At 41.4% G+C, this 19,553-nt stretch overlaps 1 protein-coding gene and 2 non-coding genes across 4 annotated transcripts; 2 read left to right on the forward strand and 1 right to left on the reverse strand.

Annotated features, from left to right (window-relative positions):
* The first annotated feature begins 4,620 nt into the window (after positions 1-4,620).
* Positions 4,621-10,696, forward strand: LOC142184132 (uncharacterized). 2 transcript variants are annotated; one of them, XM_075258857.1, is made up of 8 exons: positions 4,621-4,706; positions 4,794-4,880; positions 5,053-5,151; positions 6,461-6,550; positions 7,669-8,607; positions 8,813-8,872; positions 9,019-9,078; positions 9,644-10,696. In XM_075258857.1, the coding sequence occupies exons 1-8, from the start codon at positions 4,685-4,687 to the stop codon at positions 10,549-10,551; spliced, it is 2,265 nt and encodes a 754-aa protein (XP_075114958.1). In that variant the 5' UTR covers positions 4,621-4,684; the 3' UTR covers positions 10,552-10,696. The 2 variants fall into 2 exon arrangements, with proteins under 2 accessions (XP_075114958.1, XP_075114959.1); XM_075258858.1 differs by lacking the exon at positions 8,813-8,872.
* Positions 10,697-18,428: 7,732 nt separating this feature from the next.
* On the forward strand, positions 18,429-18,500 carry TRNAG-UCC (transfer RNA glycine (anticodon UCC)). Its single transcript has one exon. It is a non-coding gene; the product is annotated as a tRNA-Gly (tRNA).
* Positions 18,501-18,794: 294 nt separating this feature from the next.
* Positions 18,795-18,866, reverse strand: TRNAE-CUC (transfer RNA glutamic acid (anticodon CUC)). Its single transcript has one exon. It is a non-coding gene; the product is annotated as a tRNA-Glu (tRNA).
* Between the last annotated feature and the right edge of the window lie 687 nt (positions 18,867-19,553).

The following is a 19,553-nucleotide window of genomic DNA, read 5'->3' on the forward strand; positions in this document are numbered from 1 at the left end:
TATATATGTATACTGTGTGTCTCTAGTATATAATTACTATACATATATATGTATCCTGTGTGTCTATAGTATATAATTACTATACATATATATGTATACTGTGTGTCTATAGTATATAATTACTATGCATATATATGTATACTGTGTGTCTCTAGTATATAATTACTATACATATATATGTATACTGTGTGTGTCTCTAGTATATAATTACTATACATATATATGTATCCTGTGTGTCTATAGTATATAATTACTATACATATATATGTATACTGTGTGTCTCTAGTATATAATTACTATACATATATATGTATACTGTGTGTCTCTAGTATATAATTACTATACATATATATGTATCCTGTGTGTCTATAGTATATAATTACTATACATATATATGTATCCTGTGTGTCTCTAGTATATAATTACTATACATATATATGTATACTGTGTGTCTCTAGTATATAATTACTATACATATATATGTATACTGTGTGTCTCTAGTATATAATTACTATACATATATATGTATCCTGTGTGTCTCTAGTATATAATTACTATACATATATATGTATACTGTGTGTCTAGTATATAATTACTATACATATATATGTATACTGTGTGTGTCTAGTATATAATTACTATACATATATATGTATACTGTGTGTCTCTAGTATATAATTACTATACATATATATGTATGCTGTGTGTCTCTAGTATATAATTACTATACATATATATGTATACTGTGTGTCTATAGTATATAATTACTATGCATATATATGTATACTGTGTGTCTATATGTGTGTATATATTGTTTCTACTATATATATGTATACTGTGTGTCTATACTAAATATATATATATATATATATATATATATATATAGTGTTTCTACTATATGTGTGTGTGTATATATATTGTGTTTCTACTATATATATGTATACTGTGTGTCTCTAGTATATATTTATTATACATATATATGTATACTGTGTGTCTCTAGTATATATTTACTATACATATATATGTATACTGTGTGTCTATACTAAATAAATATATATATATATAGTGTTTTTACTATGTGTGTGTATAGATATACACTCACCGGCCACTTTATTAGGTATACCTGTCCAACTACTCGTTAACACTTAATTTCTAATCAGCCAATCACATGGCGGCAACTCAGTGCATTTCGGCATGTAGACATGGTCAAGACAATCTCCTGCAGTTCAAACCGAGCATCAGTATGGGGGGGAAGAAAGGTGATTTGAGTGCCTTTGAACGTGGCATGGTTGTTGGTGCCAGAAGGGCTGGTCTGAGGATTTCAGAAACTGCTGATCTACTGGGATTTTCACGCACAACCATCTCTAGGGTTTACAGAGAATGGTCCGAAAAAGAAAAAACATCCAGTGAGCGGCAGTTCTGTGGGGGGCGGAAATGCGTTGTTGATGCCAGAGGTCAGAGGAGAATGGCCAGACTGGTTCGAGCTGATAGAAAGGCAACAGTGACTCAAATAGCCACCCGTTACAACCAAGGTAGCCAGAAGAGCATCTCTGAACGCCGCACAGTACGTCCAACTTTGAGGCTACAGATGGGCTACAGCAGCAGAAGACCACACTGGGTGCCACTCCTTTCAGCTAAGAACAGGAAACTGAGGCTACAATTTGCACAAGCTCATCGAAATTGGACAATTGAAGATTGGAAAAACGTTGCCTGGTCTGATGAGTCTCGATTTCTGCTGCGACATTCGGATGGTAGGGTCAGAATTTGGCGTCAACAACATGAAAGCATGGATCCATCCTGCCTTGTATCGGTAACGGTTCAGGCTGGTGGTGGTGGTGTCATGGTGTGGGGAATATTTTCTTGGCACTCTTTGGGCCCCTTGGTACCAATTGAGCATCGTTGCAACGCCAAAGCCTACCTGAGTATTGTTACTGACCATGTCCATCCCTTTATGACCACAATGTACCCAACATCTGATGGCTACTTTCAGCAGGATAATGCAATGCCATGTCATAAAGCTGGAATCATCTCAGACTGGTTTCTTGAACATGACAATGAGTTCACTGTACTCCAATGGCCTCCACAGTCACCAGATCTCAATCCAATAGAGGAGCATCTTTGGGATGTGGTGGAACGGGAGATTCGCATCATGGATGTGCAGCCGACAAATCTGTGACTGCAACTGTGTGATGCCATCATGTCAATATGGACCAAAATCTCTGAGGAATGCTTCCAGCACCTTGTTGTATCTATGCCACCAAGAATTGAGGCAGTTCTGAAGGCAAAAGGGGGTCCAACCCGTTACTAGCATGGTGTACTTAATAAAGTGGCCGGTGAGTGTATATACATAATATGACTGGGGGATTATCCACATACCACAAATACGATATAAGGGGATGTCCAGCCATTTAAAATTTTATAAACTAATTCAACAAGTCCTAATTCTGTTACCGGTCCCTCTCGGCTTCCTGATGCTGGCAGTCTCTGTCCTTCCTTTCCCTATGATGACGTCCCAATATGTGACTGCTGCAGCCAATCATTAGCTAACGCGCCTGTGCCTGGATTCCCTTCAAGGATTCCATTCCCCCTTAGACTAAGTTCACACAGAGTGTTTTGGTCAGGGTTTTGAGGCCGTATCCATCTCAAAACCCTGACCAAAAAGACGGCTCCCATTGAAATCAATGGGAGCTGCGCAGGAGCTTTTTCCGGGAGCCATTTCTTTCGGTTCCTGGAAAAAAAAAGCGAGGTTTTCATTCTTCAGGCCAAGTCACCTCGCGATTCGGCCTGAAGACACACCCTCTTCTGGACTAGGCCCATTCATTGAGCCTAATCCGGAGGAGCGTGAGCGTCTGGGTGCCGTGCACTGGCTTTGAGTTCCGTGACATGCTTTATGGAGGCCGCCTCAGGTTCCGATCCAAAAAACTCAGTGTGAACTTAGCCTAAAAGTGCAGAGAGAAAAGTCCTACAAGCCAGACTTTTCTCTCTGCATTTTTCGGGCAGAAATCCAGTGGAACCCATTGTAGACTATATAGTCTATTTTTAGCAGGTAACTACGGACCTAAGGAATGGCACGCCGAACACAGGTGTGAACCAAGAAAAAGAAGTGCACTGACAACAGGAGCAGTTGGGGTTCAGTACAGTGCACATGACATGTTAAGGGGGTTTACTGGACCCACATTGATTTTTCATCCTAATGACCTCTCCACATCAGCAGAGGTAGAACTTGAAGTTCCTGGGTCCCAATGCCAATCACCATGTGCCTTTTAGAATAGTGGTATATGTGGCATAGAGACCTGTGAGGCCCCCCAGGGTCCATAGCTTGGAAGTGACTGCCCTGCACCCCCCGCCATAACTACGCCTCTTGTCATCAGTATAAGATCTGTGGGGTTCACTGACCTGGACCCTGCACAGATCAGCTATTCCAGCAGCCTACAGGCATTGAAAGTTGCTGCAGTGCACACGAGCCCATGACGTACTGCTTCTATACAAGTGATAGGAGTGGTGCAGCAGCTCCCTCTGCTGTATAGTGGTGATTCTGGAGCATTGCAGTGCATCTCCTATTCCATTGGATGCCTTCAGTGGTCATGTGTGAGGAGGACTTTTGCCAGCACAAGCCACTGCAAGTTCTAGACTGGAAAACAGCAAGGGATAGCGGAGCCCAGGGAACAGGTGAGTATGATGTTATCATTTTTTTTTTTGTTTCACTTTCCTCTGTCTCTCGCTCAAGTACCGAGATTCCTGGGCAAACCCTTTAAGGATAGACCATCAATACAAAGTGTAAGATTTGTACCAGACTGTTTGTTTTAGGAATATTTAGAACATCCTATAAACGGTCAAACACTGTGACGGATTCATTACGACTGGCATTTCATGTTAATAAAGGTCCTGAGAGGCGCACCTGATGTATCCGCGACTCCGGCCTAATAAATCAGGTGCGCACCTGTGGGCCAGAATGGAAATCTACACCAGTCAGGAAATGACATAGATTTCTTGTATAACTTCCAGCAGAGAACTGTAAAATATGGGGGTCTCAGTCATCCCCAGCCCACCCCATTGGGGGTGATGAGCCAACTACATAACCGGGGGTTGTCACATCGTGCATCTTTACTGCCATAGATGTGATGATAAATTCTCCCCACTATGAGCAAGTGTATCTCCTCTTTATTAAGCAGTCAGGTTGTTGCCCCAGATCCTTCACCCCCATGGCCCCCAACAAACAGCTGGTTTGGTGGTGAGACTTGTAGCCAGTCAGTCTTTTTTTCCAGCAGTGGCCACTACAGGTGAAATATGGTATTACATGGTAGATGTTCAATGCCTGTCCTTCTAATACATGGACAACTTGCGTCTTCCAGCCACCCACAGAACTCCTAGAGGGGCCTCCTGCATGAAAGCCGAATAGGCATATGGAGTGAGCTCACCTTCATGATATAACCTCTGACACTAACCAGTGTGGCCCTTTACAGATACCTCTCTGGATTTATCGTTTTGATACAGGTGCACTTCAATTTCTATAAATATTTTGTCTGACTACAATAAAAGCATTAAAGCTGCCATTTAGCGATGCAAGTGGGTTTATTGTATTGTAAAGTATTGCGCTGTGAAATAAATGCTGTATTTTCTCAGGAAATTCATTGCAGCTACTCTGTTGCTGAAGAAAATGTAGATTCTTAGAAACTTAGACAATATGGACACCTTTCAGAATAAAGGTATTGCATATCATTCTTGTTCTTTTGCTTTGCTTTAGTGGCATGCGTTTGGATCAGAATGATATCCCTTCTATGTGTATTTTCTAGGTGATCCATTAATTAATTCATGCACTTTTCCAAGGATTAAAGAGGAAGAAGGCATGGAGTCTTCATATACAGACAACTCTGGACAGGGTAATAGAAGCCATAGATTTAGTACGATAAAGCCATACATGCTTACAACTACATTATATATATATATATATATATATATATATATATATATATATATATATATATATATATATATAGTGGCAATGTCTAACTTCCAGTGCAGAGCTACAGCTTTTTTTTTTGTATCCTTTAGAATTTCCTATGCGTACTGATGCCCTTGATCTTATTAAAACGGAAGTTTCCAAAAACCCTTATGGATCGGTGAAGCAAGAGACAGGCTCAAAAACTCCAGGTACTTCATATATTAGGAAAGCACAAAAAGATGTTGTGAAGCCAAATATACTAGCACGTGATTGACTGGTGGGGATCCTACTTTTTGATCATCTTCCTTATCAGTGGAAAGTTCTCTTTGTTTCCATAACATCTTTAGACTTTAAGCGTATGACCTTTTCATAGACAAATAGTGGAGGTGAATATAAGAAATGTTGTCGTATATTTTAGTAAAGGAATAAGACTTTCTGTTTATTTATATGAAATTTTGTCTAATAATGTTTGTATTTGCCTCACACACAGAAGTCTATGGAGAGGGAAGAGGTGGATGAGACTGTTACTTGATTATTGCCTTACTCTGTGCTGTGGTGGAGTCTTATCTTGAATATACAGCAGTGTTAAAAGAGCTCCTCAACTCAAAATATGGCAGAATTTTGCAGCTGTTGCTGCTATTTGTTGTTTCTTCAGCAACCTCCTCCTCCCCTCTCCATAGATGTCTATGTAAAAAGTAACACAGACTGACAAGTTGAAAGGAAATATAATTCTGCAATAAAATAGATTACACATTTTTTATTTACCCAGATTATAGAAAACTTTAGAGCTTGTCTTCTTCTTAAACAAAGTACGATTACTTAGACTTTTTCTATTTTGATTCTTGCAGCAAATCCATCACATATTAACTCTGAGATTTCCCAGTATTACATGTTAACACAGATTTCATCTTATTCACTGCAAAGGGTGACATCCACTGTGACTGCTGCATGTGGTTATTCTGGGGGGGGGGGTTTGTCTTCATTCTCATGTGTTGTACGATAAATTGATGGAGACTTTCAGTACAGAATCCACACAGTAAATCCAGCGCAGTTCTGCAGCATATGAATTCACTTATACTATGCATAGAGAGAAAGCTGTCCATCAGCAATGTGAGGGCTGGGGAAGACTGTGGCGCAATAACACACTAACTCCAAGTTAACTACACTTTCAGGACATTGCAATTGCCATAATAAACCGTACGTTTAGCCAAAAAAAGGCAGAGGCAGTCAGAGGGGTACAATGCAGACAGCGTCGGAGCTCAGAATCACATCCCTTGCCGGCTCCTGCCTGACATCACCCACTGGACGGTGCAGAGAGTTATTATCATTATCAGGCACCAAAAGTAACAGCAGTGAGTTCTCGGGATTGGTACTTGCAAGAGAAAAAAGCCAAATGCATCAGAATCAGTCTTGGCGCCTAGAAAAGAAGGGGAGTTGGTAGAGGTGGTGAAAGGTCCTCTGTAGGGTTGTGTATTAGATCTATTTTTCTGCCTCTTGTAACATATATTTATCCTTTAGGTGACCTAGTGTATAACCCTGATACTTTCCTCTGGATTAAAAGTGTTGATGAAACTGATCTCACAACTGATGATGATTCAGAAGCAAAAGGTATGTACAGTACGTTCCATATTCCTGGTGTCATATGAAGTGTAGAAGTTTTACATTACTCAGCAACCATACAAAGTTACAAGTCTTAAAAGATGGCGTCCAAACAGTAAAGTTACACGTAAATATAATATATGCTAGATTTTATTTTCTAAATTGTACAGCATGGGATAAGAATATTGGTGGCCTATGCATAGGATGGGCTATCAATATCCTATTGTTGGGGGGTCCAGCTCTTTGCACCCCAAGCACTCAAAAATTTACCTTATTCTGTCTACCCGCACATTGTCTACTTAGTAATAGAAATGGACGGTCCTCCCAGAATTTGCCAGTTGGACTTAATTTGTTCGGTCTAGTCCAGAAGTGCTGCAATATGCTGACATGTCTTCAGACCCTAGAGTATAATACGCGGAGGTGCAGGGCAGGTGAGGTAAGATTATAAAGACCGATGTTCACCTTCCCTCACTTCTCCTGGGCTCCCTTGCGGCCATTTTCTGGCCATGGTGTTGACATTGGATATGCTGACGTCATGACATTGGTGTGCTCTATGTGATTGGGCCTCAGCAGTCTCCTAGGGCACATGATATCACTCAGAAGATCAGATCAGGACCATGATGAAGTGTCAGACACTGCATATGAAAGGCGAGGAACAGAATTAATTATTTTCGGCATTTGTGCTCATTATATTCCTGGGTCCAACGTGACCGCGGAGTGTATATGTGATTTGTGGGTGGAAAGCCACAAAAATCTCAGATTTGACCAAACCTGAGATTCTTGGAAAATTCATGATGAACCTGGCTTGCTACGAAATGATTTGCTCATAACTACTTTGTAGCATTGGTGCAGGATATGGCAGCTTCTTCCTGTTCACTTGAATGTGTCAAGGCTGTGAGACCCCACATTGTAGTCCCTTTGCATAGCTGACTGGCACGTGTTGAGAATGGGACCCTCGCCGTTCTGATACTGGCCTGCTCTTGTCACCCCTCTCCGCTCTATTGTTTGTGTGTCCCTTTCTCATAGATCCTTACTTTCCATATTAAATGCTCATAGTTTGTCCATAAATGAAAGTAATTGTAGGAACGTTTAATTGTCTTCACTGTGATTTTTTTTTTTTGTGACAGAATCATCTCAAAGGGGGGCACAGCTTAAAACTGGAACAAACACTACTGAAAAGGTGGTTAAGAGACGCCCCAGATTTACAGCTTCAGAAGAATTTGTTTTAGTGAGGGATTTGCTGGAACACTATGATAAACTGTTTGGAGAAAGAGCTAGAATTACCCCATTTGCACAGAAAGTTTCAATTTGGCAGAAGGTGCTTGAAAATGTGAATTCTGTGAGTGTTCTGCAGAGAGGGATTGAGGAGGCGAAGAAGCACTGGCATTTTTACAAACATAGACTAATAGAAAAACTGGTGGCTATGCAGAAGCAAACGCCAGGATCGGAGCCATCGTTACTTGCCCGGTTGACCCCACTGGAAAGCAAAGCAGCCAATCTCTTCAAACTAGAATATGTCCTTAGAAGTGCCCCTTACCCACCAATGGCACCACATGTCCCAGGGAGCCAGAGTAACCTGGATATTACTGGAGATACCAGGCATGAGGGTTCGTGTGCACAGAATGGCGGTAGTGGTGAACAGAGCGCTAGCAGTTTTGTACATGGTGATTATACTCTCTCCAAAGCTCCCCGCAATATAAAATTTTCCTTTGATGAAAACTGTGCCCTTGTACACGAAGCAGTAGGTGTCTGGGACAGTATCATTGGGAGAAACGCAGCAACTACTTCCCAAGCCCGGAAGAATTTTTTATGGTCTAGGATTGTAGAAGCTGTAAACGCGGCGGGCACCCAGCCCAGAAGTGCCGAAAACTGCAAGAAGAGACTAAGGGATATTAAAAGACGTGTAAAGGCAAAAATGGCCGATCAACACAAGTATTCGCAACATAATGGTGGTGGCCCTTGCCTGGAGTTACAGTACTTGTCATATGAAGAAGAACTAATGCATGTCATAGGCCCAGACACCATTCGGCCAATAGAGGGACATGTTGACACAGACCGAGAACCACGTAAGTCAAAGTTTTTACACGGGGCATGTCCATAAATAAATAGTGGCATTCGAGAGATGACACCGGCCCTTTCACAATAAGCCTGAATTTGATTTTGGTTTGGATCACATCTATTGTAAGTAAGGGCAAGATGCAGCAAACACTACATAGAAATGAGTATTTTTACAAATGATTAATAAGCTTTTTGTTGGTCACTTTGCTGTAGGTCCTAGTAATCCTACTATGGGCTTCTCATCCTATACAAGTACTGGGCAGAAGAAGGAAGGTATGTACAGCAGTCTATAAACAAACCTTTGTGCAAAGTTTGCAATAATTTCATTTACTTTGAGATAATTGTTAAAATGTTTCTTGCTCAGTTACCTGCTTGGTTATTATATTTTGTCGTTCTTTCCTTTTTTTATTTATAAATAGATAAATTTGAGCCTGAAGAAGACATCTGTTATGAAGATGATTTTTGGAACCATTCTTCTTGTAAGCATTGGACTTTTGAACCAATATCTATGTTATCAAGGTTAAAGGGCCCCCAACGTTTTTCATAGTGTTCACCAATCCACAGGAAAGGCCATCAGTATCGGATCAGTGGAGGTCCGATACCCGGACCCTGCGCCGATCAGCTGATCCAGCTGCTACCGCTGTGCATGGGGCTGGAAGCAGCTCTGCTCCAATTCAGGTAGCGCTGCACCACTATCCACTCTGTAGCAGTAGCTTTGGGGTACTGCAGCTCTGCTTAATACTTGAATAGTAGTAGCACTGCTTCCGGCTCTGTCAATAGCAGTGGCTTCTGGATGTCGCACCTCTACCCGTCTGATACTGATGGCCTAACCTACGAACGGGTCATCAGTACTAAAAGCATTGCTGGGGCCAGAAAACACCTTTAATATACAGTATACATTGACTCCTAATTTTAAATTCTGTTTTCTAAGTTAATTCATTGTTTATATACTGTATAGGTTTTTTTTTTCTTTTACCAGAGATTGAAAATCTGAACTTGTCTTTTAACTGAACATTATTTTATTTTCTGTGTCATGACCTTTAGTTGACATGGCAGAAGAGGAGGAAGAAGATGACAAAGAGACGATGATAAAGATGGAACCCATTGACTATAGCAAGGATGCATCCATAGCTTCACCTCAATCCTATCCTGCTGCCAGCCCATCCTTGCCTACAGCTGCCCAGCCTTGCATCGCCTCCCAACTCCATATTCCTTCTACCAAACCAATTGTTGTTGCTACAAGGCCTCCTATTGTTCCAGCTAAACATATTCCAGCTAGCGCCAAGCCTTTTCCTGCTGTAACCAAGCCCTTTCCTCTTTCTAACAAACCCTCTCTAGTGACTACTAAACCTCATCTGATAACTAGCCACCCTTATCCATCATTGTCATCTCCAAGCAACCACCCAAACACTACCAATGCAGGAGCTATTAATAAAGTTGTCGGGACACTTCACACAGCACAACGTCAGTATCATAGGTCCCAACGTCATCAGATGCATGTTCTTCACATGGACTTGTTACATTTAGGTGTAGGTCTTCAACAGCTGACCAGAAATGTAAAAGTGAACAACCATATTCGAGCAACTGATAGGACAGCAAAGGTTAGGCTGAAGCAAAAAGATGTTGAAGATCAGAGACAATATAGAATGGAGAAGTTACATCTGCTCAGGCAACATCACGAGGCCAAGCTGAAGATCATGCAAGAACACAATGACAAGAAAGAAAAGCTCATGCGGGAAAACAACTTGTTACTTAAGGATATTTTACAACGGTTGTCGGACCCTGCAGGGACAAGTCTTGCAAAAACTTGTTCCCCAGATGAACTGAGTACATCTCATGTAAAAGCATCTTCAACACATAATGACCCTCCAGCCCCCGCACAGAGCGCCGATAAACCACTCACAAGCAAAGGCGTCAGAACAAGAGGAGGAAAGGGGAGAGAAGGGACGTAATGGTCGCCCTGCTGATTAATCACTCTTGATTCTGTTAGTGGACTATGCTTGATGTATGATCACATTCATGATGGTAACACATGGCAAATACCAACTCTGTGTTTCTAAAGTGTAACAATCCTGTTTGCTGTGACAGCTAGCTTCTCAGTCCCATTTCATAAGCTCGTGTTTTTAAAAAAAAAAATATGTATTTAACTGTGCAAAATGGTTACAAATCCCTTGTGTGTATATTACATATATTACAGCTATATAGGCACGACAGTGGGGATTGCAGTAGCTCCTAAGTGTTGGTGCCTAAAGGAGTCCAAAGAACCCTCTTGTGCATTGCCGGTGGCAGGCCCTGTTACAGATTACACATTGAGATCCAGCAAGTCAAGTTATGTCAGATCTTACATCAAGGATTTTGATAGAGTTCTATATTGATCCAAGGTCACTTCATTTCATCCCATGGGGCTGTATCGCGACCTCAGTACAGATTTCAGAATGTGTCTGTATTAAAGCCTCTTTAAACTTGTCTTACTTGGAAGGAGTTCTCCAAAGCCAGCCACACACATTAGATTTTCATTGGCCAAAATGGTTGGTTCCTTTAATATGGCCAATGAACAGATGGACATATGACAGGTAGTTGCAGCAAATGGTCATTCATGACTGGCTTTTGACTAGTCATCCTTTCAACTTGTCTCGACTGACTGCAATTCTTTCTTTTTTTCTTCAAGATCTGAACTGCACCCTCATCGCGCAGTTTAGACGTTAATGTTGATGGTGGGAACGATCATAAAAACAATCTCATCAACCATTGGATGGCTACTTGGCAACTGTCCAAAATCTAATGTGTATGGCTGGCTTAAGTCTGCAATATTGATGGCCTATCATTAGTATTGGTGGGGCATATCCATATAGGCAGCTGTGCCTGGTACCACAACTAATCCTACTCAGGCTTTTTACCATGAATAGTTATAGTAGTGACCTACAGACACACCAGAAGCACTGAGGGCAGTGGTCCCAGAGCTAAGACCCCTACTGATCGACACTGATGGCTTGTTCGAAAGACAGGTTCGAAAGAGTTCAAGTCCTGAAGTGCTTGTTTAAAGGGGTTGTCTATAATTTGGGGCAGCAAAGGAAGGTGTTAATAACAAAAAAAAACATACCTGTTCCTGGTGCTGCATTGTCCGCTGCTGGTGCCTTTTGTGTTTTGGGCCAGAGCCTCATTGCTGGAAGCTCTCAGCTCCTGACCAGTGACCACCGAGTCTTGTGAGCCTTGTACCTACAGCACAATGGCGCCAGACAGGGCATGGAGCGCCCGGACCAGGTGAGTGGGATTTTTTTGTTATTAAATTTTATTAAAATGTATTGGCTTAACACCAACTTTTTTTAAGCCTACGTTTACATGTACATCAGAGAATGTTTCAGTGTCCATCGAAAATCGCCAGACGACAAAGTGCTGCAAGTCTGACTTTTTCGTCCAGTTTCAAAGATTGGACACCCAACTAATCCCATTCTAGTCAATCCACTATTTTAGCAGTCTGAGTGTTTGTTGTTTTGGTCCTCGGATGGATGCACAAGTGTGAACATAGCCTAAGCTGCATTTATATGGCTGTAATTTATCAAGGGAAAAGGTTTTATTACTTTTTCATAAGTAAATAATGAGCTTGAAAAATGCATCTGTGTAGTTAAAGAGGGTATCTGGCGTATCCGCCTCAAAATCCTGACCAAAAAGACAGGTCCCATTGAAATCAATGATAGCCGGTCTGTTCTTTTTTCGGGAGCTGTTTGTTCCGGCTCCCAGAAAAAAGAATGGACATACTCATTCTTTAGGTGGATTGTGCCTCGCGAATCCGCCTGAAGACACTCCCGACTACGCCCATTCATTTGGGTCTAATCTGAATTGCAGTGCCCGTATTTTGGACCGGAACCTGAGGTGGCCTCCTCGTTAAATTCCAATCCAAAATACTGCATCAGAACTCAGCCTTAGGGGGCATTCACACGATGTAACGCGGCACTGATTCTTGCACGATAACTCACGTAAGAATCAGCGCTGCAAAACAGAATCCCATTGACTTCAATGGGTTCTGTTTAGTGCATGTAACACATTGAAATCAATGGGTTAAAAAGCCTCCCATTGATTTCAATGTGTTACGCGTGCTAAACGGAACCCATTGAAGTCAATGGGATTCTGTTTTGCAGCGCTGATTCCTAAGCAAGTTATCGTGCAAGAATCAGTGCCGCATTACATTGTGTGAATACACCCTTAGACTATTTGCAAGTACTAGCAGCAGAGCAGTAAACCAGCCGTTAATGTTTTCCGCTAACAACAGGTAACACTTAGAAGTCACTTAAAGGACTTGATCTTCCATAGGTTAGTTGAAAAGTGTTTGATCTCTGAAGGGTCCAGTGCTGACTCCCACCAATGAAATGAACGGGGGTCCGTGTCCTATGTTTGAATTGAGTGATGTTCATACCTGCAAGCTGCTGCTCTTTTCATTCTTTAAGGATATCCGAGCACTAGATTTGCTATGAGGCGACCTTCATCAGTCCCATCAAGAATGAATGGAATGGCTTAATTCATATGGCAGACTGAGGACTCTCATTCTTGTGAAGTGGAGTCAGGCCCGGTTCACATCTGCATTCGGGAAGTCCGTTTGGGGACCCCTCAAACGGAAACCTATACGCATTAAAAAGCAGTTACCGTATATACTCGAGTATAAGCCGAATTTTTCAGCACAGTTTTTGTGCTGAAAAAGCCCCCCTCGGCTTATACTTAAATTTATTTTTATTTTTTTTGGGGGGGAGGTCTATGACCAGCAGCAATATCAATGTATAGAATCTCCCATAAAATAGTGGAAAAGAAAAAAAGCTTTAAAGAAAATTTAAAAGTTCTAAATCTCTCCTTTCCCTAGAATAGACACAAATGTAGAAAATGACTGTGAAACACGTACACATTAGGTAGCCATGTGTATGAGAGTGCCCGGTCTACTGAATATAGGGGATCTGCAGTGCTCCTGTGCTGTCAGGAAGGGGTTAATAGGAGCTCCGCAGATCCCCTATAGTCAGGCAGGCTGAATTCCAAGTGGGGGGAGTAAAAACAGTCCTCAGGGAAGGGGCAGACAGAGAACCAAAACACCCCCTCCTCTTTCCCATCACCCAGCAACTACTGCACCCCAAAACTCCGACCATTTTAATTTTTGAAATTTTCCAGTAGCTGCTGCATCCCCCCCCCCCCCCCCCTCGGCTTATACTCGAGTCAATACGTTTTCCCAGTTTTTTTGTGGTAAAATTAGAGGCCTCGGCTTATATTCGGGTCGGCTTATACTCGAGTATATACGGTACTTAAGGAAAGCACATGGACCCAATAGACTATAATGGGGTACGTGTGGTTTCCGCATTAATCATGCGGAGAGAAAAGTGCTGCTTGCAGGACACAGATGTGAATAGAAAAACAAAAAGAGAAAGCACCGCGCTACACCTAGTGCATTATCACTTGGTAACAGAAGATTCTAATAACAAGTGTAGGGATAATCACCTTATTCAGCTGTGATATGTCACAGCCCAAATATAGCTAGAAAAATAACACAGGGTAATCTCAGCAGCAGATCCAGCCGTATAGAAACGTAACAGACCAGAAAAGTAGGACCAACTTCATATAAACTCTATTTGCCACAGTATGAGTTAAGAAGTAAAAGATCCGCGCTTACCCTCAGGATAGTTGAATAATCGCCTTTATTTAAAAATCACAAACAGGGATCTTCATCACTACGCGTTACGGGACACCCTGGTCCCTTTTTCAAGTGCAAAAATAGATCAATGTTCCACAGTTTAAAAACACTAGGTTTAAATAGATCAGTAGCTGGGGAAAGCCCTTCCCTATGGGCGTTCCCACATCACATGATTCTGAGGGTAAGCGCGGATCTTTTACTTCTTAACTCATACTGTGGCAAATAGAGTTTATATGAAGTTGGTCCTACTTTTCTGACAGATGTGAATAGGGCCTTACAGTGGTGCAACCCCCAACTAACAAAAACACTTATTACCTATCCTGTAAGTAACCTGTAACTTTTTTATGGTGGGACAACCCCTTCAAGAAGGTTAAATGACTAATCCATGTTGTTAGCTCTTTATCTCAACTTCAATACGCTGTATGTTTTATCTTATGTTTTTTGTTGGAAATTTTCATGTAATGAATTTTTAAGATTGCTTTACAGATAACATCATTTCACAGAGGTTTTTGTGTTTTTCATAATCCTTTATACCCCAAATAACAACAAGACTGTCAGGACCGGCTGTTTCTATTAATTAAACTGTCCCACCAAGTTGGACTGTCAGTGTAGACGATATAAAGTGACCGCCAATTATAAAACTACATTTCATAAATCCATAGTGCAGGGAAATCTAAGAAATTTTGTAATGTATTTTCTTCAAGAAATCTCTTTCCTTCTCCACTTATTAGCCTGCTCTTCTCTCCAACATCATTTTATGTCTATACTCAGCTCACACACAGAAGTCTATGGAGAGGAGGAGGTTGTTACACGATTTAGCTTTAGCACCTCATTCTGTTCAGTGACAGAATCTTATCTTCTAGATACTGAAGAGTCAGAAGAGGTTTCTCTCGCTCACAGTGTAGCAGCTGTATTTATTTTTGTGTTTTTCCAACAGCCCCTTCCTCCCCCTCCCTTCTACATAGACTTCTATGTATAAGCTAACACAGTCTGTGAAGTGGATAAGGAAGCAGATTTGTGTAATAATATGTGTTGCTAAGTTTCTTATATCCACCTGGACTATTCTTTTATAAAAAGTGGTTTCGTAATGGAAGGTACAGGAGCTGCAGCTTAGGCTAAGGCCCCACGGGCCGGAAATGCTGCGCTAAAGCGCTGCGGCAACAACCACAGCATGAACGCATTGCAGTTCTTCCCGCAGCGCTTTGAACAGAAAGTTCACAGAGTTTTCCTCCACAGACTTTGTTACATTTATATCTACGGCGAAGCCGCTGGCGTTTCCGTAGATATAATTGGAATATAACTGGAACAGTTTTGGAAATCGCAGCTTGTCCGCGCTGTGATTTTCTGCGCAAAGTGGGGATGGGGTTCGCATGAACTGCCCGTGGCGTGTCTGGCCCGTGGGGCCCCAGCCTTAGTGTAGACTGTTCTGCTGAAAAGCAAAAGAAAATCTCTGGAGGTTCAGGTCAGATTTCGTTTTTCTTTTGATTTGGGATTAGAGATTGTCCGGTTTACTGTCTTCCCTGTTAGTCGACTGTGACAGGTCGGTGTTTTGCGCTGCCCACTAGGCTTTAGACTAGACTGAGACCTTCTGGAGGCTGTAAATTTGTATTTATTTTTTGGGATTTTTTTCTTCCTTATTTAATTCTGATACCGTTTACTATATACCCTTGTGAGAAGAGACAGACTGTGACAGTGTGAGGGGCCCCTGGATGGATACACCTACCCTAATCTGTAGTTAGTAATATTTTTGGAAGGAAAGGAGCTCTTTAGACTTTACACAAAATAAAGCAGAATATTAAAAACTGTATTTTTGATTTCCTGTTTAAGCAACTAATCCAGTATCTGCGTCATCCATACTCCGTAGCCGCAGCGTTACATTGGTGTGTATTGCTCTTAGAATATCACTCAGATTTTGTCCTAGGGTAGAGGCTTGATAAACATTTAGTTTCATTTAGGGGGGGGTGCAGGCTCCATGTTTTTAAGGCACTTTCCCACAGTATTAGGCTGGGTTCACACCTGCATTTGGTAACCGTTCGGGGATTGCGTTCCCAATTCCACTTTACAACTGAGGAGAGTAAAGTCCTACTTGCAGAAACCTGGCAGACCCCATAGACTATAATGTTTAACTGTTTTTTAAATGGATTGGGTTTTCATTTTCCGGGGCTGCTTGGAGATGGACACCCCAACGCAGGTGTGAACCGAGTGTTAGTCAGGCATAAAAGCTGTGAAGACTGGAATGTGAATTGCACAGCCAGTAATAGTGCAAGTAAAGTTTAGAAAGTGTGAGTATCTGATAAGCGGCCATGGCCGACGTCCCCTTGCCATGGTCTTCATACATGACTGCTTGTGTCTTAGAAGGTTTGAGACTCTGCTTGTGGGTTCTGTTATTTACTGAGACTATGACGGTGTTGTATCCACATGGTAGCAGTTTATGGATCCCATCAGTTTACAAAGCGTCTGAAAGGTCTATGTTATAATGTCAGACATGTGAAAATGGCCTTACTCTACCTTTGTACTTTTCATTTCCTGACATATTCCTTATATACAGTGACATGTTACATACCGCTGCTACTAAATAAACCTGTAATAACCTCTGATTGGCTTATTGTTGGTGTGGTCTTGTAGACATTAGTAACACAACACATTCATGTAAGAGCAAAGTTGACCATACCCAATGAATATCAATGGGACCGGCCATCCATTCTACGAGTAGCTGTTTCATCATTGGCAGGTGATGATGAAAATGATGAAGAAAAATTTCAACTTGTTTAATACTTTATTCTCACAATTACATATCCGCCTCTGCAATGATCAAGAGAGAAGACTGAGGTGTCCGAGCAGAGCCTAGGAAGGGGGCAGAGTTTTGGTATGTTTGTATTTTTAGCTTTTACACCCCTTCCCTGACCTCTGGTGACCTTTAGAGTATAACAATTGCACTTTCTGGTCTGACTGGAGAAGTTTTGTCCAAACTTGATTTTATGCACAGACCTGATGTCCACCAGTCTTCTGGCATACAAACCGTGATAAAAGTCAAACCTCCATTCCACAAAATATTGGGCCATTATGGAATGAGACCAGTCTCATCCGGTGTTTGGCTGAATGTACAGACCTGGTCTGAGTGGGAGCAGCCAGGGAGACGTCAGTAACATCGTGTTATGTTTCCATGCTAAGCCCCATTAAATAGTCTGACTTGGCAGAGGTGAGAGGCTTCTAGACAGGGTTAAGGGGATATCAGGGTGAGGGTGACGACATTATGTGCTAGATCCCCGGGAGAGGTCAATATTACTAAATTTTATTTAGAGTCAGATTATCAATCTCATTCTATCTATCTATCCATCTATCTTCTATATATCTATCTATCCATCTATCTTCTATATATCTATCTACCGTGTTTCCCCGAAAATAGGACGTACCCTGAAAGTAAGGCATGGCAGACATTTTGCTGCCTTGCCTAATATAAGGCGCTCCCCCGAAAGTAAGACGTAGTGAATAGAAATGAATGGAAGTAGCCGGCAAGCGGGGGGTTAATCGGCGTGCTGGGCGCTTCCATTCATTTCTATGGGAGCGTGTGTGGGCACCGACCGGAGGCATTAGCGCTGGATGTCTGCCGACTCCCGGGTGGCCGCCATAGTTAAACACCTGGCATCCTGGTGTCAGCAGACAAACAGCGCTAATGCCTCCGGTCGGTGCCCACACCGACCGTGGACATTAACCCTTCTGGCGCCGGTGATCGCCGGCACCTGGAGCCAACGTCACGTTGGCATGACAGCCGGGAGCCTTGTAAAGGCTCCCCAGCCTGTCTGAAGTGCTTTTCTTTTGCAGGCTGCTATATGCATGGCGCATCTTTGGGAGCAAAAATTAATATAAGACACCGTCTTATTTTCAGGGAAACAGGTTATCTATCTATCTATCTATCTATCTATCTATCTATCTATCTATCTATCTATCTATCTATCTATCTATCTATCTATCTATCTATCTATCTATCTATCTATCTATCTATCTATCTATCTAATCTATCTATCGCTATTGTGGCAGTATATACGGTGTATACTGTATAGTACTGCCTTTGGAGCAGTTTTGTGGCTCTCTTGTGTGCTGTAGTTTTCCTCTCCCGGCTATATCCTCCAAGATATGGAGCAGTTGCAGCCTGTCACTAAGCAGGCGTTGGTGGTATAGTGGTGAGCATAGCTGCCTTCCAAGCAGTTGACCCGGGTTCGATTCCCGGCCAACGCAGCAAATATTTTTAGTTTTGTTTTCTGTTTCTTTAGTATTATTATTATTTTTTTTCTTATAATAAACTACAATCTCGAAGGTAAACTATTTCAGCACAGACTTTGCTCTTTATATGTTCCTCCATAAGTGATCCACAGTAAGTAAATCTGGTGAAAGATGTTTCACTATACAGTACTGTCATTTAATAGAGTATGATAAGCAAATGATCTTAGACAACTATGAAAATAGTTCAACTGAACAAGAAACAAATGAAAAATCGAAGTTTTTTTTATTTAGATGACGAAAAAAATCATATTCCCTGACCGGGAATCGAACCCGGGCCGCGGCGGTGAGAGCGCCGAATCCTAACCACTAGACCACCAGGGAGTGTTAGTAGCAAGGAAGGAATCTATATATAAGACCTTAGTGAATGAACTCTAAAACAAACAGTGAAATTTCCAATATTGCCATAACTAAGGGATGGACGTCCTGAAACGCGTAGGCCTGTCTGCTGTGTTTACACATGCACATTGATATATGGAATTGACTACGTGAGTTTTTTTCTTTTTTGACTCCTATATCTGGTACCCATTTTTTCATGCTCTCTTAAATAAAAGTTAAGTTTTATTTTAACACCTTCTGTGCTGAAAATTTCGTTGTTTGTTTTGGACATTATTTGCCCCAGCCGGGGGTGTATTTTTTTCGTGCACTCAAGGTATACACTGCCTCTCTTTATTGTTGGTGAGCTGTGGACTGTATATATATACACATTTTTTTTCTCTTGAATGGACTCTAACCTGTACACGAAATTTATTTTTAAAGGAAATCTATTTACCATAGACAAGGCCGTATCTACACATAATCATATATGTATAGTATCACATAATATGTATAGTATCGTATATAATATATGTATAGCATCACATAATATGTATAGTATCACATAATATGTATAGTATCGTATATAATATATGTATAGCATCACATAATATGTATAGTATCACATAATATGTATAGTATCGTATATAATATATGTATAGCATCACATAATATGTATAGTATCACATAATATGT

Source organism: Leptodactylus fuscus, chromosome 11 (genome assembly GCF_031893055.1).
Source record: "Leptodactylus fuscus isolate aLepFus1 chromosome 11, aLepFus1.hap2, whole genome shotgun sequence".
NCBI lineage: Eukaryota > Metazoa > Chordata > Amphibia > Anura > Leptodactylidae > Leptodactylus > Leptodactylus fuscus.